At 37.3% G+C, this 18,951-nt stretch overlaps 1 protein-coding gene across 4 annotated transcripts in view; it reads left to right on the top strand.

Moving 5' to 3' along the window:
* The window catches only part of CTNNA2 (catenin alpha 2), a 1,548,366-nt gene extending 1,531,562 nt beyond the window's left edge, over positions 1-16,804 (top strand). For all 4 annotated transcript variants that reach the window (XM_056824737.1, XM_001364449.4, XM_007477790.3 and 1 more), the window contains one exon: positions 15,604-16,804. In XM_056824737.1, coding sequence (XP_056680715.1) covers positions 15,604-15,891 — 288 coding nt within the window. In that variant the 3' untranslated portion in view covers positions 15,892-16,804. The remainder of the gene's footprint in view (positions 1-15,603) is intronic.
* The last annotated feature ends 2,147 nt before the right edge of the window (positions 16,805-18,951 follow it).

Here is an 18,951-nt window from a genome sequence, read left to right as displayed (position 1 = left end):
GATCTGCAGTTATATAATGCAGCATTTCAGACAAGTCAATTGCTATGTGGCAAAATTATGAGGTGAAGAAGGCAAAGTCTGGGAGAAGCACTGAGTAAACCAATATGGTTGAAGTGGAACTTTCAGAAAGGTGTGTTGTTAGAAAAATGGCTGGAAATATCATTTGTAGATAATTTGAGGACTAAAATAACAGCCTATGGAACTGTGATTTCATTTTTATTTTTATTTAACAGGAAGCTCTTCGAGGTTTGGGCACTTAAAATTTGTTCACCGGTTCCTAACATATGACAAAGTACTTTTCTCTTCTTGGTCTTGTGATATTCCCATTTATACAGCAAGAAATTAAGTCTGAGAAAAAGAAAAGTAATTTGTCCAATATAACATGTCTCTGGACTCCAATTCTACAGCCCTTTGCATTGTACCACATTGCTTCCCAAAGCTTTGGAAAAGTTATCTGGTTACGATGTACAGGATTAAGTGACTAGTCTGGCAATTGGAAGCAGAGGAAACCCCTAGGGCATCCAGGCATAAAATTATATGTCTGACATAGGAGATGTTAAGGAGGAATTGGAGGAGAGGGATCATAAGTTTCAATATTCCAGGGAACTAGAGAGCACTGCTTGCGTTCATGCTATTCCCAATCCCTCTACAATGGGAATTGTTTTTCTTTATTGGCTGTGCCTGAAAAATACTTCACTTTTTCCACCTGAGTATCAAACGTCTCTCAACATAGCTAGGTTCCTCCACATAAAGCAGATCTACAGGCCATCTCTGACCCATGCACAAGTTTGGGAAGACTTTCCAGAGTTTGTGCACTATCAGCATCCTTCAGTGTTGCCTATAAATAATCTTTAGGCATTAAAAGAGGACTTTTGTGGAGGGAAGAAAAGCCCTTAGAAGTCCCATAGGTCAACTGTCTCAAATGTAGCTACTAAGGAAATGATGGACCAGAGATATGATCTGAATTTTCCAAAATACATCACATAATAAATATCAAAGGCTGAACCTGATCCCATATTCTTTGACTCTAAAGATAGGATTGTTTCCACTATTTAGAGGCAATAATCTGTAGGAGTTGTGACTTTTATTTTCATCCCCAGTATCTGGCATGTAATTTGTTTATAGTAATTGCCTGTTGATTCATCAGCTGACCGAGTATAAATTCCCTCTCATACATGCATTAGCTGTGTGTCCTTGGGAAAGCCACATAATGGCTCTGGATTGAAGTCCCATCTAGAAAATAAGAAAGTTAGACTACTTCAACTTTGAGATTCCTTCTAGCTCAACTTCTGTGAACTCATATCCTTTATAGGAGAGTAAAATATTCTTTACTAAAATTATTCACTTGGATTATTTCAGATTTGTCTGATTTCACAATTTAGAATTATTTTTCTCTGTTATTATGAGGCAACTCTACTAGCCAGTATGTCTTGGGATTTGCTAGGAAATCATTTTAACAGATGTACTATTTCAGAAATGCTGCAAATGATAGGTGAGATTCATATCCATCATCTGACACCATACCTTGCACATTATGGATATTTACTCAATTATTATTAATTAAATGATCAATAAGCACTCCAGTAACCATATGTATATCAGGGAGATGGCCATATCCAGAGTTTTTGGTCTTTGTTCTTATAGATTATGAATGTTTATGACTTGGAATACCAGAGACAAATGTCATCCCACAAGTACCATTATGTGCATGTTTCAAGTGAGGGTACTAAAGCTCATAGAGCTGGCATAACTTTCCCAAAGTAACCCAAAGTACAGTGGAGAGAACTATTGGATTTGTAGTCAATGAAATAGAATTTAAAACCTGACTGTAGGGGGAAGCTGGTTATCTCTGTGGATTGAGAGTCAGGCCCAGAAATGGAAAGTCCTGGGTTCAAATATGGCCTCAGACACTTCCCAGCTGTGTGACCCTGGTCAAGTCACTTAACCCCTATTGTCTAGCCCTTACCAATCTTCTGCCTTAGAACCAATATCCAGTATTGATTTGTCAACATGTAATCTAGGAACCCCATACTTGTGGTCTAGTGGGATCTGGTGAACCCCAAGTTTTAGGACTAGTCTATAGGTTGGAGACCCCAAAGTTTTCAATTGTTCCCTTTTCCCATGGGAATATACCCTGAAGGGAATCTCAGGCTAGCAGTTTCAGACTGAGTGAGAGACCCTCAAAGGAATTACAATCCACTTCAGGAGGGAGCTAAACCCAATCCAAAGTCAAGTGACTCTCATCTTTCTCCAGAAGCCTTTTCCCAGTATATCACTCCCTCCTTCTTGAGGATGGAACTCAGGACCTTCAGCTTGCAAGACTGATGACGTGCTGTCTATAGCACCAAAGAGTTTCCAGATTGCAAATTGACAGATTCTAAAATGAAAGATAAGGGTTTAAGAAAAACAAAAACCTGACTGTACCTTTTATTATTTGTGTGACCATCATTTAGACTTCTTTGGTGTAGAATTTAAAATAGTATATGGCTTAAACTATAATAGTTAAAATGGTGGAAGATATAAATTGTGATAGATATAAGAGAGGGTGAGTAAATTTGACCGCAGAAAATATGTTCCACTATAGTGTCTTGCTTTTTAAATCAAATATAAGGTGGTCTCCAGGGAATATATTCCCAATTATGAATATGCCCAAGTCAACTGGGTTTTATAGAGAATTTAGTTAATAATACAATGAGGAATCAAAGAAAGAGAGAGAGAGAGAGAAAGGTATAAGTATGAAGGGCCTTAAGCCAACATGGCCTAGACCTGAGTCTTAAGAGAGAGAGATCAGTCAGTCAGTCAGTCTTTTATCACTCACCACAAGATTTGTCTTAAGCAAGGATGTCTGGGGAACAGTCTCCCCAGAGAGAGTTCCAGCCACAGTCAGCCTCCCAAGGGACTTCTTCTCAAGAGATCTTCAAAGGGTCTCCTCCAAAAGGATTTATCTCCAAGGATCCAAGGCTCTCCATGCCTCCAAGGATTCTCTCTCCAATATCTCTTGCTCAAGAGATACCTTTTCTTATATAAGGGGTTTTTTCCTATGTCACCTCCCCTAAGTTCTTCCATCTATCAATCACCGTAAATGTTTTCTAAAAGTCAGCCCATCTGAATTCCAGTAAGACGACTAATCCCCTCAGTAAGTCTGAACCAGAGAAAACACTGGTGTGTGGACTAATCCCATCAAGAGAAAACCTGCCCGACCTTTATAGGTACCTAGCATCTCATTGTATCAATTCTAAAAGCAGGCATGTCTCAAAGAACTCCCTGCCTCATCATAAGCATGGGTCCAAGTACTTTCATTGTTTAGCAAGGAGTTTTCTCCCATAAAGCAGTCTTAAGTATGGGTGGAGTAGAGGTCCTCCAATTTCTGATCCTGGCGAGTTCTCACATCAAAATGGGGAATGTTTCCAGTAGGGCAGTAGGGAATTTGTTCCAATGGAGGATTCCTCAATGTGGAAATTTTTAACATTCACAAGTCTGAGAAATTTCAAGATTTACATTGCCTTCAGTTGAAGAATGAAAGGTTGGACTAGATTAGATTGCCTTAGAGGCGCTTTTAGACTCTGAATCTATGATAAGCAGAGAATATAAACTTTGATCTTAGTTTTGATTCTAATCTTTTACAGTCAAGTGCCTCTCTACATATCCAGTTCTATGATATTTAAGGACATTAGTTAGATGAAAATCAGTCCTAGAGAATACAATGCTAGTCTTGCAAAGACAAAGATTGGAGTTCAAATTTTGCCTTTAATGCTAATTAGCTATGCAACTATGGACAAGTCACTTTTTGGGGGAGCTTAGCTCCCACCTGAAGTGGACTGTAATTCCCCTGAGGGTCTCTCACTCTGTCTGAAACTGCTAGCCTGAGATTTATTTGAGCCTCAGGTAATTCCTTAAGTCACAAATATTCTAGTTTTAAGTAGATTTTTCCTGCCTGTAGTTCCTCTAAGTGGAGGCAAAAATCATGATCCTTCTCTTCTTGAATGGGGCAGGCACTGGAAGCTTGGGCTTTTGACACACTGAAGATAAGCATATAAAGATAAGAGTCTTACATGTTTTTTTTTTCTAATCAATATTTGACCTGTTACAATCCATACATACAAACATATGAGGCTAGAGAAAGGCATTTCCCCATTTCTCAAAGCCCATTGAGGGCCACTCAAAATTACTGGACCCTTTATCTGAGCCTTGAAATCAATAGTACACCCCTATCAGAGTGGAATCTCATACTGCTTCCCTTTTTTGCTTTTAAATCTTTTGGTAACATTCTCAAGGCTTGTTTTTCTCATAAGTACCTCCTATTGGCTTAGTTCCATTTTTGTCTTGCTTCTCACAAGTCATTAATTGCATGACATTTGCCCCAATAAATTTTCCCATTAAAATGTATTGACACCAGTTCTTTTTGAGAAATGTTAAATGTCTCATCACATTTTAAGTGTCTAGATTTTTGAAACTTGGAATATCTAACTGAAAATGGACCACTTTCTATATGAGCCTTAGTAGACATAAACCTAAAATGTTACAACCGATTTTAGTAAGCAATGAAATGGAAATGGTGTAGGGGGCACATGGGATAGTTTTGGAGTCAGGAAATCTAGTTTTGGCTCTGCCACTAATGATCTTTGTAACCTTGGGCACATCTTTTAACTATTCCTGTGAGTTAATTTCTTCATCTCCCAAATTATTGGTCTAAATGATCTACCTCTTGGGTGTCTTCCAGTTCTTCCATTATACTCTGAGGGAGCTGCATATCAAATAACCTCATAAGAAAGGGGATGAATTATTTAAAATATTACTGGATTTAGAGATACAAGTCTTGAGTTCAAATCTAAGCTCCATTATTTCCTCTTTAGGTTACCTTGATCAATTCTTTTTACCTATCTATATCTCAGTTTCCCTACCTTTAAAGAGGAGAGATTAGACTTCCCTAAATCTACGGTGCTTGATAACATTCCATGACATTTCTCTCCTGTGCCTCTAATATTTGCTCTCATAAAGGATAGTAGCTACCAGCACCTAGATTTTCTTGCTATGTATCCAGGGCCATCCAAAAAGTTCACAATTATTAGGAACATCAAAAGATTGTGAATTACTTAATTGTTGATAAAGTATAACTTACATTGTGTAAATATTTCTAGATGGATGATCTGTCTTGTTAATAATCATATCCAACATTTATATAACACTTTAAAATTTACCAACAATTCCCTCTACCTAACATCATTTTAAATCCTTAACAACTTTGTGAGGTAGATATTGTAGATATTATTGGAAGAGGAAATCCCACTGGGGCCAGTGTGAAGAGCTAAGATCTTGCAGTCTGAGACCTTAAATTTGAATCCTTACTCTGCTGTGCAGAACAATCTTTGACCTTTGGATAGTCACTTAATACCTTGGTTCTCAGTTTTACAATTTGTCAAGTGAGTGAGTTGATTTTGTCAGGTCTTTTCCACCCTTAGATCTGTAACCGGATGATATTTAATTTTAGATTTCTGGACCTCAACTCTGAAAAAAAAGTGGGTTTAAATCTTGCCTCAGCTGTTTACCTTTAAAAATCACAACCTCTTTGTACCTCAGTTTCTTCAATTACAAAACTGTAGGCCTAAATTATAACTTCTAGGGGTTTTTCCAACTTTAAATTTATGAGTCTTAAAGCTAAGGTTTAGGGAGGGAATAAGTGAGTCGCCTAGGTTCACAAGATTAATAATTGTTGCAAGCAAAATGTGAATACAGTTCTTTGAGTCCATACCTTCCTGAATCCCAAATCTACCCCTAAGTTCCTTCTTATTGAGACAATACCCCTTGGAATTGTTGCTATTTTTGACTTGTAGAAGAATGAACTAAAAAAAATATGGCAAAACACTCCAATAACTTTTCCAAGAAAACCCAAAAGGGGCCCCGAAGAATGAGACATAACCAAAGACCACTCAACAACAACAATGAAGAAGAAATGATGGATGCTGATTTCATTCACTATTCCTTCCACATTTTGGATTTATAGCTCCCTAAATTCTTTCCTTTATAATGCCCATTTCGCTACTCATATAGCCAACCACCTTAGTTAAGACCACATAATATCTAACCTTTTCTATTTTAATAGTCATTTCATTCATCTCTTAGCCATAACTTTCCCCTAATATAGTTCCCATTCCATCTTCCAAATACCTATGAAAATGATTTTCCTAAAGCATAGGTCTGACATGTTACTCAGTGATACAACATAAACTTCAGTAACTCCCAATTACAAGGATCAAATATGAAGGCCTTGTTGTTGTTTGTCCTTTGTTTTCAAAGATGACTACTGATATCATGGAGACAATGACTTGCCTATGAATTAGGTTTCAGTGAGGCAGAGTTGCCTAGTCAATAGGCTTACTCTTTCATCCTGAGTCATTGAAGTTCAAGGGCAAGAAAAAAAGTCAAGACACCTGGGATACAATGAAATGTTTCTTGATGTTTTCCATGTCTAAGCAAACTGTAAGTCTTCCAAAGCACTTGCTTCTGCCACATTCATGGCCTTTGGAACAATTTTCTCTCATCCATCCATTTTTGACATGCTTGGGGAAGATATCCCCCTAAGTCACCAATAGGTATGAGACCTCAATCTGGTTTGGCACATCTGCTGAGATGACTTTACTAGGATGTAGATTCTGTACATATTATAGCTTTATAATTTTTAATATGATTTACACATGGTATCTTATTTGATGCCTTACTCTTATGAACTTCCATCATTGGCTAAGATCCTATAGTTCAAGTTCTAATTCTGAGAGATCAAATGAAATGAATCATTTATAAGTTTCATCCATTATAGCTACATTAACTTTTTTTTTTCAATCCAGACCTCCATTATTGGTGTGGGTCATTACTGACATCGAGACTTCTGCACCCATCATCAATTCAGTGAAAACTTAGTTTTCTGGGACATTATAAAGTCATTTCTTTCCCATGTCCCCACAGCTAGAATTTGGCAAAAGTAAGACTTGAATCTTGCTGGTTCCACTGATAGCTATCTTTTCACTCTGCCTTATGCTGGCCTTCAAGCCATGTAAAAAATGCATTCTCTGGATGAACATAATATCATAGCTGGGATAACCATGAGAGTTCAAAAGGCATGATTAATACATAGGAAAGGGCCTTCAGAAAAGGGTGGGTGGTGGTGAGAATCATTGCTTGTTCTGAAAGAGATGAACTATATTCCAAACATCTCCATTTTGCAATCAAACTTTCTGTAGAGGAGGGTGATTGGGGAACAACACATTTCTGAAATCAGCTATAAGATGGCATGACACCATCAGAGACAGTAAGGCATCAAAGCTGAAGTACAAAGGAAATTATAGATATACATCCTTCACACCTTCATTGTTGAACGCATATCTGAAACAAGGGATTAAAGCCTAATCTCATTTGGAAGCTGAGGAAATTCTGAACCATTGACTAGCCGGCATTAAAAAGGAAAACTCTTCTAAAAGTAGAGAACATTCTGGATTTTTTTTTTAGCAATTGTTCCCATGGGGGGGGAGAAATATTTTGGAAGTTTAAGGTTGTAATTTTAATTGTCAGACTACCAAACAATGAACCTACTCTCCCTCTACTCTATTCCAGGCATTGAACTCTGCTTTACTAAGACAAAAGGAAACAGCCTCCCTCTTTAAAGGATTTAACCTAGCATATTATTAGTTTAGTTTATAAAGTGCTGGGCTTGGAGTATGACCTTGCTTTGAATTCTGCTTCAGATATTATCTCTATGTGACCTTGGGGAAGTCATTTAATTTCTCTGTATCTCATTTTCCTTTATAAAATGATGAAGTTGGATATGATGTCCTCTAAATGATCCATTTTAACTCTAAATCTATGATATTTTATAGAGAAGAGAATGTAACAACTAAATAAGAATATAAGAGAGAGAGAGAGAGAGAGAGAGAGAGACAGAGAGAGAGAGAGAGAGAGAGAGAGAGACAGAGAGAGAGAGAGAGAGGAATGGGAGGGAAAGAGACAGAAACAGAGATAGAGATAGAGGGGGACAGAGACAGAGATTGAGCTAATAACTGGGAAATAGTTGGATGAGTAAAGACCTTAAATAAAAGAGTGCATCAATAATTTTATTTGGGTGAATTTTATTATTGGAAAACACATCTTTAGCATGTCCCATCATAATCACATTAATTATTTAACATTATACACATTTTCCAATAAGGTTTCTGGGAACCAGCTAACATCTATTTTTTACTGTAATACTTTTTTTTCTCTTCAGAAGAAAATGCTTGCTTTCCCTCATAATCACAATAATAAGAACTGTTTCTGTGATCTTAAAAAAACAATATCAACAGATAAAGTCCTGTATAGGACCCAATTCCAATTCAATTCAATTCACATTGACTAAACACCATATTGAGTGATGCACTAAAATGGGAATACAAAATCAAAAGTTACTCAGGAAGTTGATAATCTCTCCTATTACACATTATAGATTTGTTGTGAGATGCAAATATTGTAATGTACATAATGTAGCATCCTTGTCCCTTGCACCAACCATATTCTAAACCTGTGTTAATTTTTCAGGCTTATCTCCAACCCATCCATCAAACATACCTGTTATATAGTAGATTACTTTTGATGAAACTATTTCCTGTACCCATTGAGGCACAATGCTCAGGCTCTATGTTGACTTAGCTTTGACATCATAGACCCCTGTTTCCTAAGGCTCCACCCAATAAGGATACTTGGATGATTTTACTAATTGGCTCACTCTGCCCTGAATGAGTTTTATTCACAAGATTCTAACACTGGGTTGGGGAACCTAAGTAGTTAAGAGAAAGCATACTGCTATAATAGTGTGATAGTATTTGTGGAAAAACCAAGTGACAAAATGGGAACAACATTGGCCTTGGAAAATCATTAAAACTGGGGCAGCTAGGCAGCAAGGTGAATAGTGTCAAGCCTGTGGGGAGAGGGGGTCGAGAAAGGTGATGGACCTCGGTTCCAATCTGATCTTAGATATATCCTGGCTGTCTGATGATCCTGGTCAAGTCACTTAGTCGTATTTGCCTAACCCTTGCCCTTAAAGGTGTTACTAAGACAAACTAAAAGAAAAAAAAATATGTAAGACCGAAGTTCAAATCCTATCTCAAATTCTTACTAGTTGTGTGGCAAATCAGTAACTTATCTCATCTTTCTCTTTTGTAGAATGAGAAAAACTAGACTCAATAACATAAACTATCCCTTCATACTTAAATCTATGGTCTATTTTTTTTTTCCATTTTTTAAAATAAAAGGAAAAACTGAGATCTACTTGCCTCATGTAGATCATCATATATTCTGGAATTTTTTGTTTTAAAGAGAGATCACTGGTTCTGAGAGATTATGAGTTAGTCAAGGAACCCAGATCATTCTGTCTGTAATATCATCTCTCTATCTACTCTAAGACAATGCCCCTTCCATATGATATATTCATTATTTTCATTAACATTTTAAAATAACAATACAAATAGTAATATCCCTCCCACACTCTAATTCTCATCTTTGGATTTTTTCACCTTTCTAGAATCTTTATGGATTTCATGGCTATATAGCCCTTTGGCTATATCCTAACACCCCATATCCACCTCATCATATACGCATGCTGCCCATTCCCTTAACTAGAGGGTATCTAGCTACTTCTTATCAAATTCTTGGAAGAACACTAAGGGTCATCATTTTTCCTTGTAATGCTGTTGCTCACAAGTTTTTACCAGTAAGCTCCCTATAAATTATCACATGATAATAATTATCCAGCAAGATGTAATTAGCTTTAATATAACTGCTATATAGCATCCCTCTTAAAATTGTAGACATGCTATCCCATGAGTACATGCTGAGTGCAAGGAAAAGTGGGCTCAGTAGGAGAGGACATGAATTGAATAGGCAAGGGGAAGGAGCTAACAGAGCTCTCAGACCTCAGAGCATCACATGATCCCCCAAGCCTAACTATAATTAGATAGGAAAATGAGCAAGCAAAAACAACAACAACAACAACAACAACAAAACACAACTCTAAAGAATTTTTATGGAGACAAAAATCAAGTTATAGACATGGAAGAGGGCAGTGAAAGTGAAGAGGAAACAGAAAGTCCAAAAGAAAAATATGGATTGGACACAGATTCTGGAAGGGCTGAGAAAAGGACTTAAAAAAAAACAAGTAAGAGCAGCAGAGGAAAAGAGGGAAAGAAAAATGAAAGTGATGCAAGGAAAAATTAAAGTGATACAAGAAGAAACAGGCCAATTGAAAAAGGAGAAACAAAATCAAAAGAGGATAATCATGTTTTAAGAATCAGAATTAATCATCTAGAAACTAATTATTTCATGAGAAACCAAGAAACAATAAAGCAGAATGAAAGGAATTTTAAAAAGAGGAAAAAATGAAATATCTTATTGGAAAACATGAATGATCTAGAAAACAGATCCAGGAGAAACAATTTGAGAATTATTGGGCTCTCTGAAAGCTATAATCAAGAAAAAACCTTCGACAACATACTACAAGAAATAATCAAAGAAAACTGCCCAGAGATAGTTGTAAAAGAAAATAAAATTGAAATCGAAAGAATTCACAGATTACCTCCAGAAAAAAATCTTTAAATGACCACTTTGAGGAATGTAATAACTAAATTCAAGAGCCACCAAGCTAAGGAGAAGTTCTTCAGGAATTCAAAAAGAAACCATGCAAATACCAAGGAGTTACAGTCAGGATCACACAAAACCTAGTAGGTTCTACATTAAAGGACAAAAGGCATGAAATCTGATATTGAAGAGGGCAAAAGATTTGCGTTTACAACCAAGAGTCACATATCCAGAAAAACTGAGTATATTCTTTTGGGGAAACAAATGGACATTCATTAAGATAGAAGACTGCCAAGCGTTTCTGAGGAATAAGCCAGACCTAAAGAAAAAAAAATTGAAATCCAAACACAAGACACAAGGGAAGCCCCAAGAGGTTCCAAAACACTACCAGTGGAAGAGGAGACATAATTTAAGAATTTACATGGAAATAGAAAAACAAAATTCCCAATGATGTTTGTTTAAGAACTAAGATGCTTTGGTACTAATTCAAATCAAAAGATATTAACATCTAAAACCCAAACACATCATCACCAAACAGGAGACAGAAAAAATAATAAAATGAACTATGATTTCGGGAGGAGAAAAGTAAGAGAAGACATTTGGCAAAGGAAGGCTCTACAGATCATCATTTCCAGAAATCCTTTTCTCCTCTTCATGGGGGTACTGATGTAGTTTCCCTTAGGTATGGTTTTACTTGTCTACCAGATTCCTTATAATCTTGAAATTGCCTTTCCTTAATCTGGCTAGTTTCCCACAAATTTCCCAATGCTGGTACGGTCATTATCAACTTCTGATTCAGGAAAGCAGCTAGAATATTGCTGATAAATGCAAATCTTCCAACCTTTCAAAACTCAAGGGATCATTATCTGATCAAGGAGGAAGGGAGAGAAGAAATAGGATCTCTTCTTCCCCCAGTGATTCCCTTTCAGATGCCTGGCTAGAAATTTTCCACCAGAAAGCAGCCTAGTATTTTATCTAAATCTCAAACAACTTCCTGCATAGGGAAATCTCATTTCATTCAATGACTTTCACCATCAAATATGAATCTTTGTCTCCAGTTTAATTCCTGTGATTCAATAGAGATATTTGCAAGGGGACAAAGGTAGAGGGGCAGATTAATTTGTTACCTTAATTGCTATTAAGATAGTTGTTTGATTCAATAGAACCCACTCCTACACATATAATAATAAACACAATAAAACATCCCCATGCTTGCTAATGCTAATGCTAATAACGGTAAATGTGTTTCAATCAACTCTTCAGTGACTCCACTCATTATCCCTGGGATTTTACAAATGAAAACACTCCTTCTAAAACACAATTGCCATATACTTGTAGTCTGTCCCTAGTAGAGTGTAATCTCCTTGAGGACAGAGACTGTGTTACCACTGGATTTTTCTCTCTTCTGTTTGGCACAATAATTGACATATAGTAAGTAAGTTCTTAATATTTCTTTTTTCTTTAATTTTTCTTTATTTGGGACTAAAAATAATCCTGTTGCTTTGATGAACTTTCACAAAAAAAATAATCCTATCCTTAGTTAATCTGGTTATTTTGTTGTTAATAAGTAGTCTTACAAGAAGATATGCTCAACAGATCAGGTTAATTTTACTAATCAGAATTTCTGTTTTGAGAATAAGAAAGAAAATACAAATATCCATACGTAGATAAGTTTGAATTTAGTGTTATTAGGTCAGGATAAATAATTGATGAAGAAGCCTGGACTTTGACTACTTTCTATTTTTTTCCTATATATCTATTTATTTTTAGTGGATAACCAGAAGGTCATTTTAGGAAAAGAAGGGAGAATAGAATCCAAGCCTGTCCAGTTAGGGATTCATTCACATGGTGTGGGAAAGTGGATTTTAGAAATACATTCACTCACATAAGCTTCCTGTGATGATTTATGGATTCCATTCATCCAGATTTAGCTGCTTTTCTTGTTAGCATTATTGAGGATTGTCTCTTCTTGGTAATCCTTAGAAAAAGTCAGTTCATACTCATGAGCTGAGCATTCTGAGCTCAATGAGAGAATGTGTGGACTTAAAAGAGTGTAACTGAAATTGTATATAGTTCCATGGTTGATGCAGATTGGGACATAGCCTTTTGACAACATAGCCATTTAGTGAAATTCATTCTTGTTGAATATTATGATCTATTAATTTAGGTATCAAATAGCAGAAGAGGCAACATGGCATTGGATATATATAGAAATATATTAGAAAAGAAGTTTTGGACCCAGGGTGGCATTGGTTTAAGATCTTGTCCTGTCAACGTTTTTCTCTAGAATATTTCTGTCAGATCTCTCTTTCTTCACATCTCCTTTTATTCATCTACAACAATCTGTCTTCAACTTCAAGTATTTTCTTTGACTATACCCCATACATAGAACTCATCCTCTACTCGTCTCTGGCTCCTGGCTTCCTACAAGTCTTAGTTAAAGTCCCACCTTCTGCCAGACATGTTCCTGATTCTTGATTTGTCTTAATGCTAGTGCCTTCTCTCTCTTAAATGTCTGCAATTTATGCAATCCATTTCTCATGCTCATAATTTTTTGTTGTTATTTTTTTTTAATATTGTCTCCTCTTATTAGACCATGAGCTTTTTGAGAGTATGGATAACAGGGTCTTTTTTGCCACCTTCTGTTTCATCAGCCCATAGAAGAGTACCTGACCTATGGTATAGGAAGGGAAGGAAGAGTTCAATATTCCCTTATTTTGAAAGTTTAATTTTTTTCAAAATGCACATTGGGAAACAGAAAAGCCAGATGCATATACAGCTCACCACTTCACTCCATAGGTCTGGCATTATATTGCTCCCAACTGGTGGGCGTATTGGACTTAATGAGTATAATTAAATCAATCAATGAATATTTATTGAGTGCTTACTATATATACTCCAGGCACTGTGCTGGGAGCTAGGGATTAATAGAAGAGAACGACACAGTTTCTACTCTCAAAGAACTTATATTCTATGAGGGGAGACAACATATAAATATAAAAATATGTGCACAACTGATATGTATGGAATGTATTCTGAAGAAATACAAGACAGTTAGGGAGGAAAGGCACTAGCAGTTGTGATTGGGAAATACTTGTGTTTCAGCTTGAAGAAAGTGAGGGTTTCTGTCATGTCAAAGCTGTGGAAGGTGTTCATAAAGACACGCCAGTGCAAAGACATGGGAATGGGACAAGGAGTTTTATGTGTGAGAAACAGAGATAAGGAGAGTTTGAGGTCCACTAGAATAGGCTTAATAATGAAAGAAGGATAATAATAGATACTAAATTTGGAAGGATATTTGAGACAGATCTTGAATGGTTTTAAAATTCAAAGAACTTTTTATCATCTTCCAGTGGCAATAAGGAATCCCATACAAGTTAGCCTTAGAGGAGAAGGCACTAACCACCGGTGGGGGTGAAGAGAATGCTTTCATGCAAAAGGTAGATCCTGATTTGAATCTTCAGTGAACTATAGATTTCAAGAGGAGAATTATCATTTCAGGAATGGAAGGAGAAGAAGATGACAGATGATGTGTTGTGTCCAGACTAGCATGCTGGCCAATATGGCCTGAACCATAGAATGAGGAGGATATGTTGTGAAGGGATTTAAATACCCCAAAACATGTTATATTTAATTCTTGGCCTAAAAGGAAGTCACTGGAGATTGTAATTTAAGGGGATGTCAGGGTTATCTGCTTCAAAGCAAAGAACTTTGGTATTTGTAAGACTGATTGTTAAGAGGAGAAACAAGAAGCCAGAAGATCAGTTAGAAGGCTATGACAATAATGCAGTGAGAGGCGATCAAACTCAAAACTAGAACATTTTTTTTGTGGAGAAGAGGAGTATGTGAGGGACAGCAGGGGGATAGAAATAACAAGTTTGGCCTCCTAGGTGACTCCAAGGGACATTTTCTAACTAGGTGACTGGAAGGATGATGAAGATTTTAACCATAGCAGGAAAATACAAAATGGGGGAGGATAATGAATTCTGTCTTAGACATATTGAAGATGAAATGATTGTGGGACACTCAACTGGAACTGTACAAAAGGTGGTTGGTTATCCAGGACTGAAGCTCCACTGAGAAGCTAGGACTGGTTTTATATAAATCAGGAAATAATCTGTATTGAGATGATATTTAAACCCAACAAAAGTTGATGTTTTTAAGTGAGAGTGTAAAGGGAAAAGAAAAGACTCAGAATACTGACTTGGGAGAAACTCACAGTTAGAGTCCTGGGTCAGTGACCTGAATCAATTAATAAATTAATGCTTTTTCATGACAACCTGAAAAAATATTCCACGTGGTAGAAATTGATAATCATGCTGATTATAACTTGCCAAAAGTAATTTGCCATGATTATTGTTCTTTTTTCTTTCTCAAATAAGGGACTCAAGACTTGTTCATTTCATCTCAGATGACAGTTCACATCTTGGTTAGAAGTCAGAGAGTCCATAGTTACACAAAATTACTTACTTCCAGTCTTGCTCTGGCTCCAAATCTAAACTATTTCTTCAAAGCTCCATTCTCTATCAACAGTCATTTGCATGGATATGACTCAGTCCTAGAAAAGGGCTTTACTATTTAACCTATACTGTCTGCTAAATGGTACTCTTGGTGCGGTCTGTGTGTCAGTGAGAGCAATATCTCTTTAGGAGAGTCTGGTGGAACACCTTATATTTATCATGAAATCTTCACAAGCTCTAAAGAGGGATTTTTCCTTTTAACCAACTCATATCTGGAACTATAGAAAGGCAATTGAAAAACTTCCTTTGTTGCTCAGAATCTCAATGCACTGGGGTCAAAGAGTTTTGGGGAGTACATAGGGGAATAATGGAGGTGGAACAGCCTCCCCTTCACTCCTTTTCTATCTCTTCCAATCATAAGCTCCTCTTTTGACAAAGGTGGGTTGCCTTCCCCACAATAAGGGCAGAAATGCATCGGTCCTCTTCTGCATGTTTGACTTTAAATAAGTAACCTTTGTATATTTCATTCTCTTGTCCCTTCTTCTAGCTGGACAGTGCCACATCACTCATCCAGGCAGCCAAGAACCTGATGAATGCTGTGGTTCTCACCGTGAAAGCCTCCTATGTGGCCTCTACCAAATATCAGAAGGTCTACGGGACAGCAGCTGTGAACTCCCCTGTGGTGTCGTGGAAGATGAAAGCTCCTGAGAAAAAGCCCTTAGTGAAGCGAGAAAAACCAGAAGAATATCAGACAAGAGTTAGACGAGGCTCTCAGAAGAAACACATTTCTCCTGTACAGGCATTAAGTGAATTTAAAGCAATGGATTCCTTTTAGGACACTAGGCTTTACCAGGGGGAAAAAAAGAGGGTTTTGTTTTCTTTTTCTTTTTTAAAATCCTTTTTGTATATGTACCTGCCGACTTATGTGCCTCTGGCATGGGGAAAAGTTAATGAACCAGTATCAGTTTGCATGTAACATGAAATCAGATCAGACAGAATCAACCCATGGGCAGCTTGAGTTAGCAAGATGATCTTGCCCAAAGCTGACAGGAAGCTTCTCTTGAAACACCTGCATAGAACTGGCCAAAGAATTCTCATCTCAAAGTCTACGGGAAGGGGAGGGAGGGGGAAGACAAATTTTGATCTATCAAAGCAAAAATTTATGCATGCAAGAAACATTAGGTTGGCAGGTATATTGCTAAGTGAAAAGGCTAGGGTTGGGGGTGGTGGGGGTGATGGTAGAAAATAAAACTTGTATTGCTTCTGTTTCAGTGCAAAAAATGTACTAGCCGATATGCTTACGTGTGTGGCCCACAGATCAAATGATTTAACTTTGAGGTCATATCTTCATGATAGTATGTGAATTTTTAACATAGGGAAACCTGAATAATCCAGCTTCAAGTGCTTCTTTTAATCTGTATTTTGTTCTTTATCTTCTAGTCCTGCTATGACTCTTGCTCATGTGATCAATTATTCCCATTCGCAGACAAAAACTAAAATTGACTTTTGCCAATTGAAATCCTGATAGCAGCATTTGAAGCACAATATGGTGGCTTGCCTTTGCCATTTTGGTTATGATTTTATTTAATTTTTTGCTAGAAATAGAAGGCCCAATGGTGGAATGTTTAGAGCTATGGAAATCTGAAAGTGTGTGACAGTCTAGAGGCAAATATATAGGTGTAGCTTGGAGTGCTGGTATCTACTATACCATTGTATCCACTAACTAAATAAACTCATTTAACCTGAAAGATTGTGTGATGCTTTGTGTCATTTCAGGTCCATGCTTATGGGTTGGCATTTCTTGAGCATGGGTAGTAGAGGGAAAACAATGGACTCAAAGTCAGAAGACCTAGAAAATGATATAGCAATTTGCCATTTGCAAATCACTTTACACATATTATCTCCTCTGATCCTTATGAAAATCCTGGGAAGCAGATGCCATCATTATTTTCATTATACTGTGAATTTTAAAACTGTTCCACCCTATTCAGAGTGTACTTTAGAAGATCTTATTTAACTATTTCCTGATCAGTAACAATGGAGATACTTGAAATAACAGAATCAGGTCTTGGAAACTCTACATTTCTCCTCCCTTCTTAGTTTAACAAGATTTGGAAGATCTGCATCAAACTCAAGATTTAATTATCTGAGGAAATGGCCTTCAACACACATGTGCAGAAAAATGGACAACCCCTGGGCTGTCCTAAGTCAAGCTAAGTGATCATTGGTACAGATGAGACACAGGAAAGTGAGGTAAAACCATCCATATAAGGCATGTCACTTCCTCTCTCTTCCTCTTTCCCTGGAGAGGCAACTCTGGCTGAGAGTGGGCTAGGCATTTCAACATCTTGGAGAGTTGGTGGTAAGTTTTGCCCTTGAGCTGTGGTTCGAGCTGAGCCCCTTTGGAGGGCAGGCTGATTCTTTTCTCCTTCACACTCAAAACCTTACTTTCTAGATCTCCTAATCTTCCTGCCCAGTACTAGCCCCTTCCTTCTTCCTTCTTCTTAATCTTCTCCACTATATCAATTAAATCACCATAACATTTCCAGCTTAGCTTGGGTGTTTCATTAGGATTTCATAAATAAAATCCTTGGCGACCAAATATAATTATTATATTGTCTCAACCATAATTTTAACCTTTACAATACAGATGAAGAAAATAACTCTGAGAAGGCAAATGACTCTTCCAGAGTGACAGAGCTAATCCTGTTAGAGGTAGGATTTGAACTCCAGTTTTGCTGACTTCAGCACTCTCCATTTATCTTCCTAAATATAGTTTTCCCATTCGAATGTAGGTTCCTGGAGGGCAGGGATTCTCACTCTTATATTTGTGTCCCTAGTGTGAAATTGAGATTAACTCCACCCTACTTATTCTTTAGAATTTTAATCACCAGGAATGTAGACACCCCCACTTAAGGATTATATGGGGGAAGAAGGTCTATGACCCACATGTGCTAGCAAGTGGCAAATCAGAAACAACAGACTGCCCTCTGGGTAGGCTAAAGCCAAGTTTAAGCCACCATTGGTAAACATAAGACACAGGAAGTGATGAAAAGAACTGCCTTTAAATTTTGTGGCCACTTCCTTTGAGGGAATCTTAACCTTGGAACTTGACCAAGGAGTAGCTTGGGCTTGAGATCTCAGACTGCTTCCCTTTGGACTCTTGCGTGGTGAGTTAAAAACCTGACTCCCTTTCCTTGGCTTTCTGGAGACACTAGTCTCTGGAGAGGCCTCTCATCTTGGAGGAGGCCTCAGTGGCTAGAAAACTTGTTAATTTAATCCTCTGGGCCCCCCATTTGCTGGGACCTCTGACTTCCTGACTGGTTCAGACCAGGCCGGAACAGCTATAGCTATCTCTTTCTCTCTCTCTCTCTCTCTCTCTCTCTCTCTCTCTCATTCTCTCTCTCTCTCTCTCTCTCTCTCTCTCTCTCTCTCTCTCTCTCTCATTCTCTCTCTCTCTATCTATCTCATTCTCTTTCTCTCTCATTTTCTTAATTTCTTCTATCTATTTGTAAATAAACTAGCATAAAAGCCATTCTGACTTGAGTAATTCATTGAAATTTAGTAATTAAGTCCTTGGCGACCAACTCTCAAATATTCAGTGTAACTATAATTTTTACCCCTTACACTAGCACCCAGCATTGTACCCAGAGGAGAGTAAATGTTTAAAAATAGGTGTTTCTTAAGTAAATGGATCTAAGTTCCTAGCCATGTGATTGTTGACCATTGACTTTAGCTATTGTTAGTGTAGTAGAGCCATCCCCTTCATTAAACAATGAATTTTGTGGCAAATCAACCCACTGTCACTGACAGCTTAAGGAACACACTTTTCTTTCTTCACTTAGATACTTCCTCCTAGCCCTCAGAAAATATCTTCTGAATTTTCCATGAGCTC

This window comes from Monodelphis domestica, chromosome 1 (genome assembly GCF_027887165.1).
Source record: "Monodelphis domestica isolate mMonDom1 chromosome 1, mMonDom1.pri, whole genome shotgun sequence".
In the NCBI taxonomy this organism is placed as follows: domain Eukaryota; kingdom Metazoa; phylum Chordata; class Mammalia; order Didelphimorphia; family Didelphidae; genus Monodelphis; species Monodelphis domestica.
This window is presented reverse-complemented; position numbering and strand designations above follow the sequence as displayed.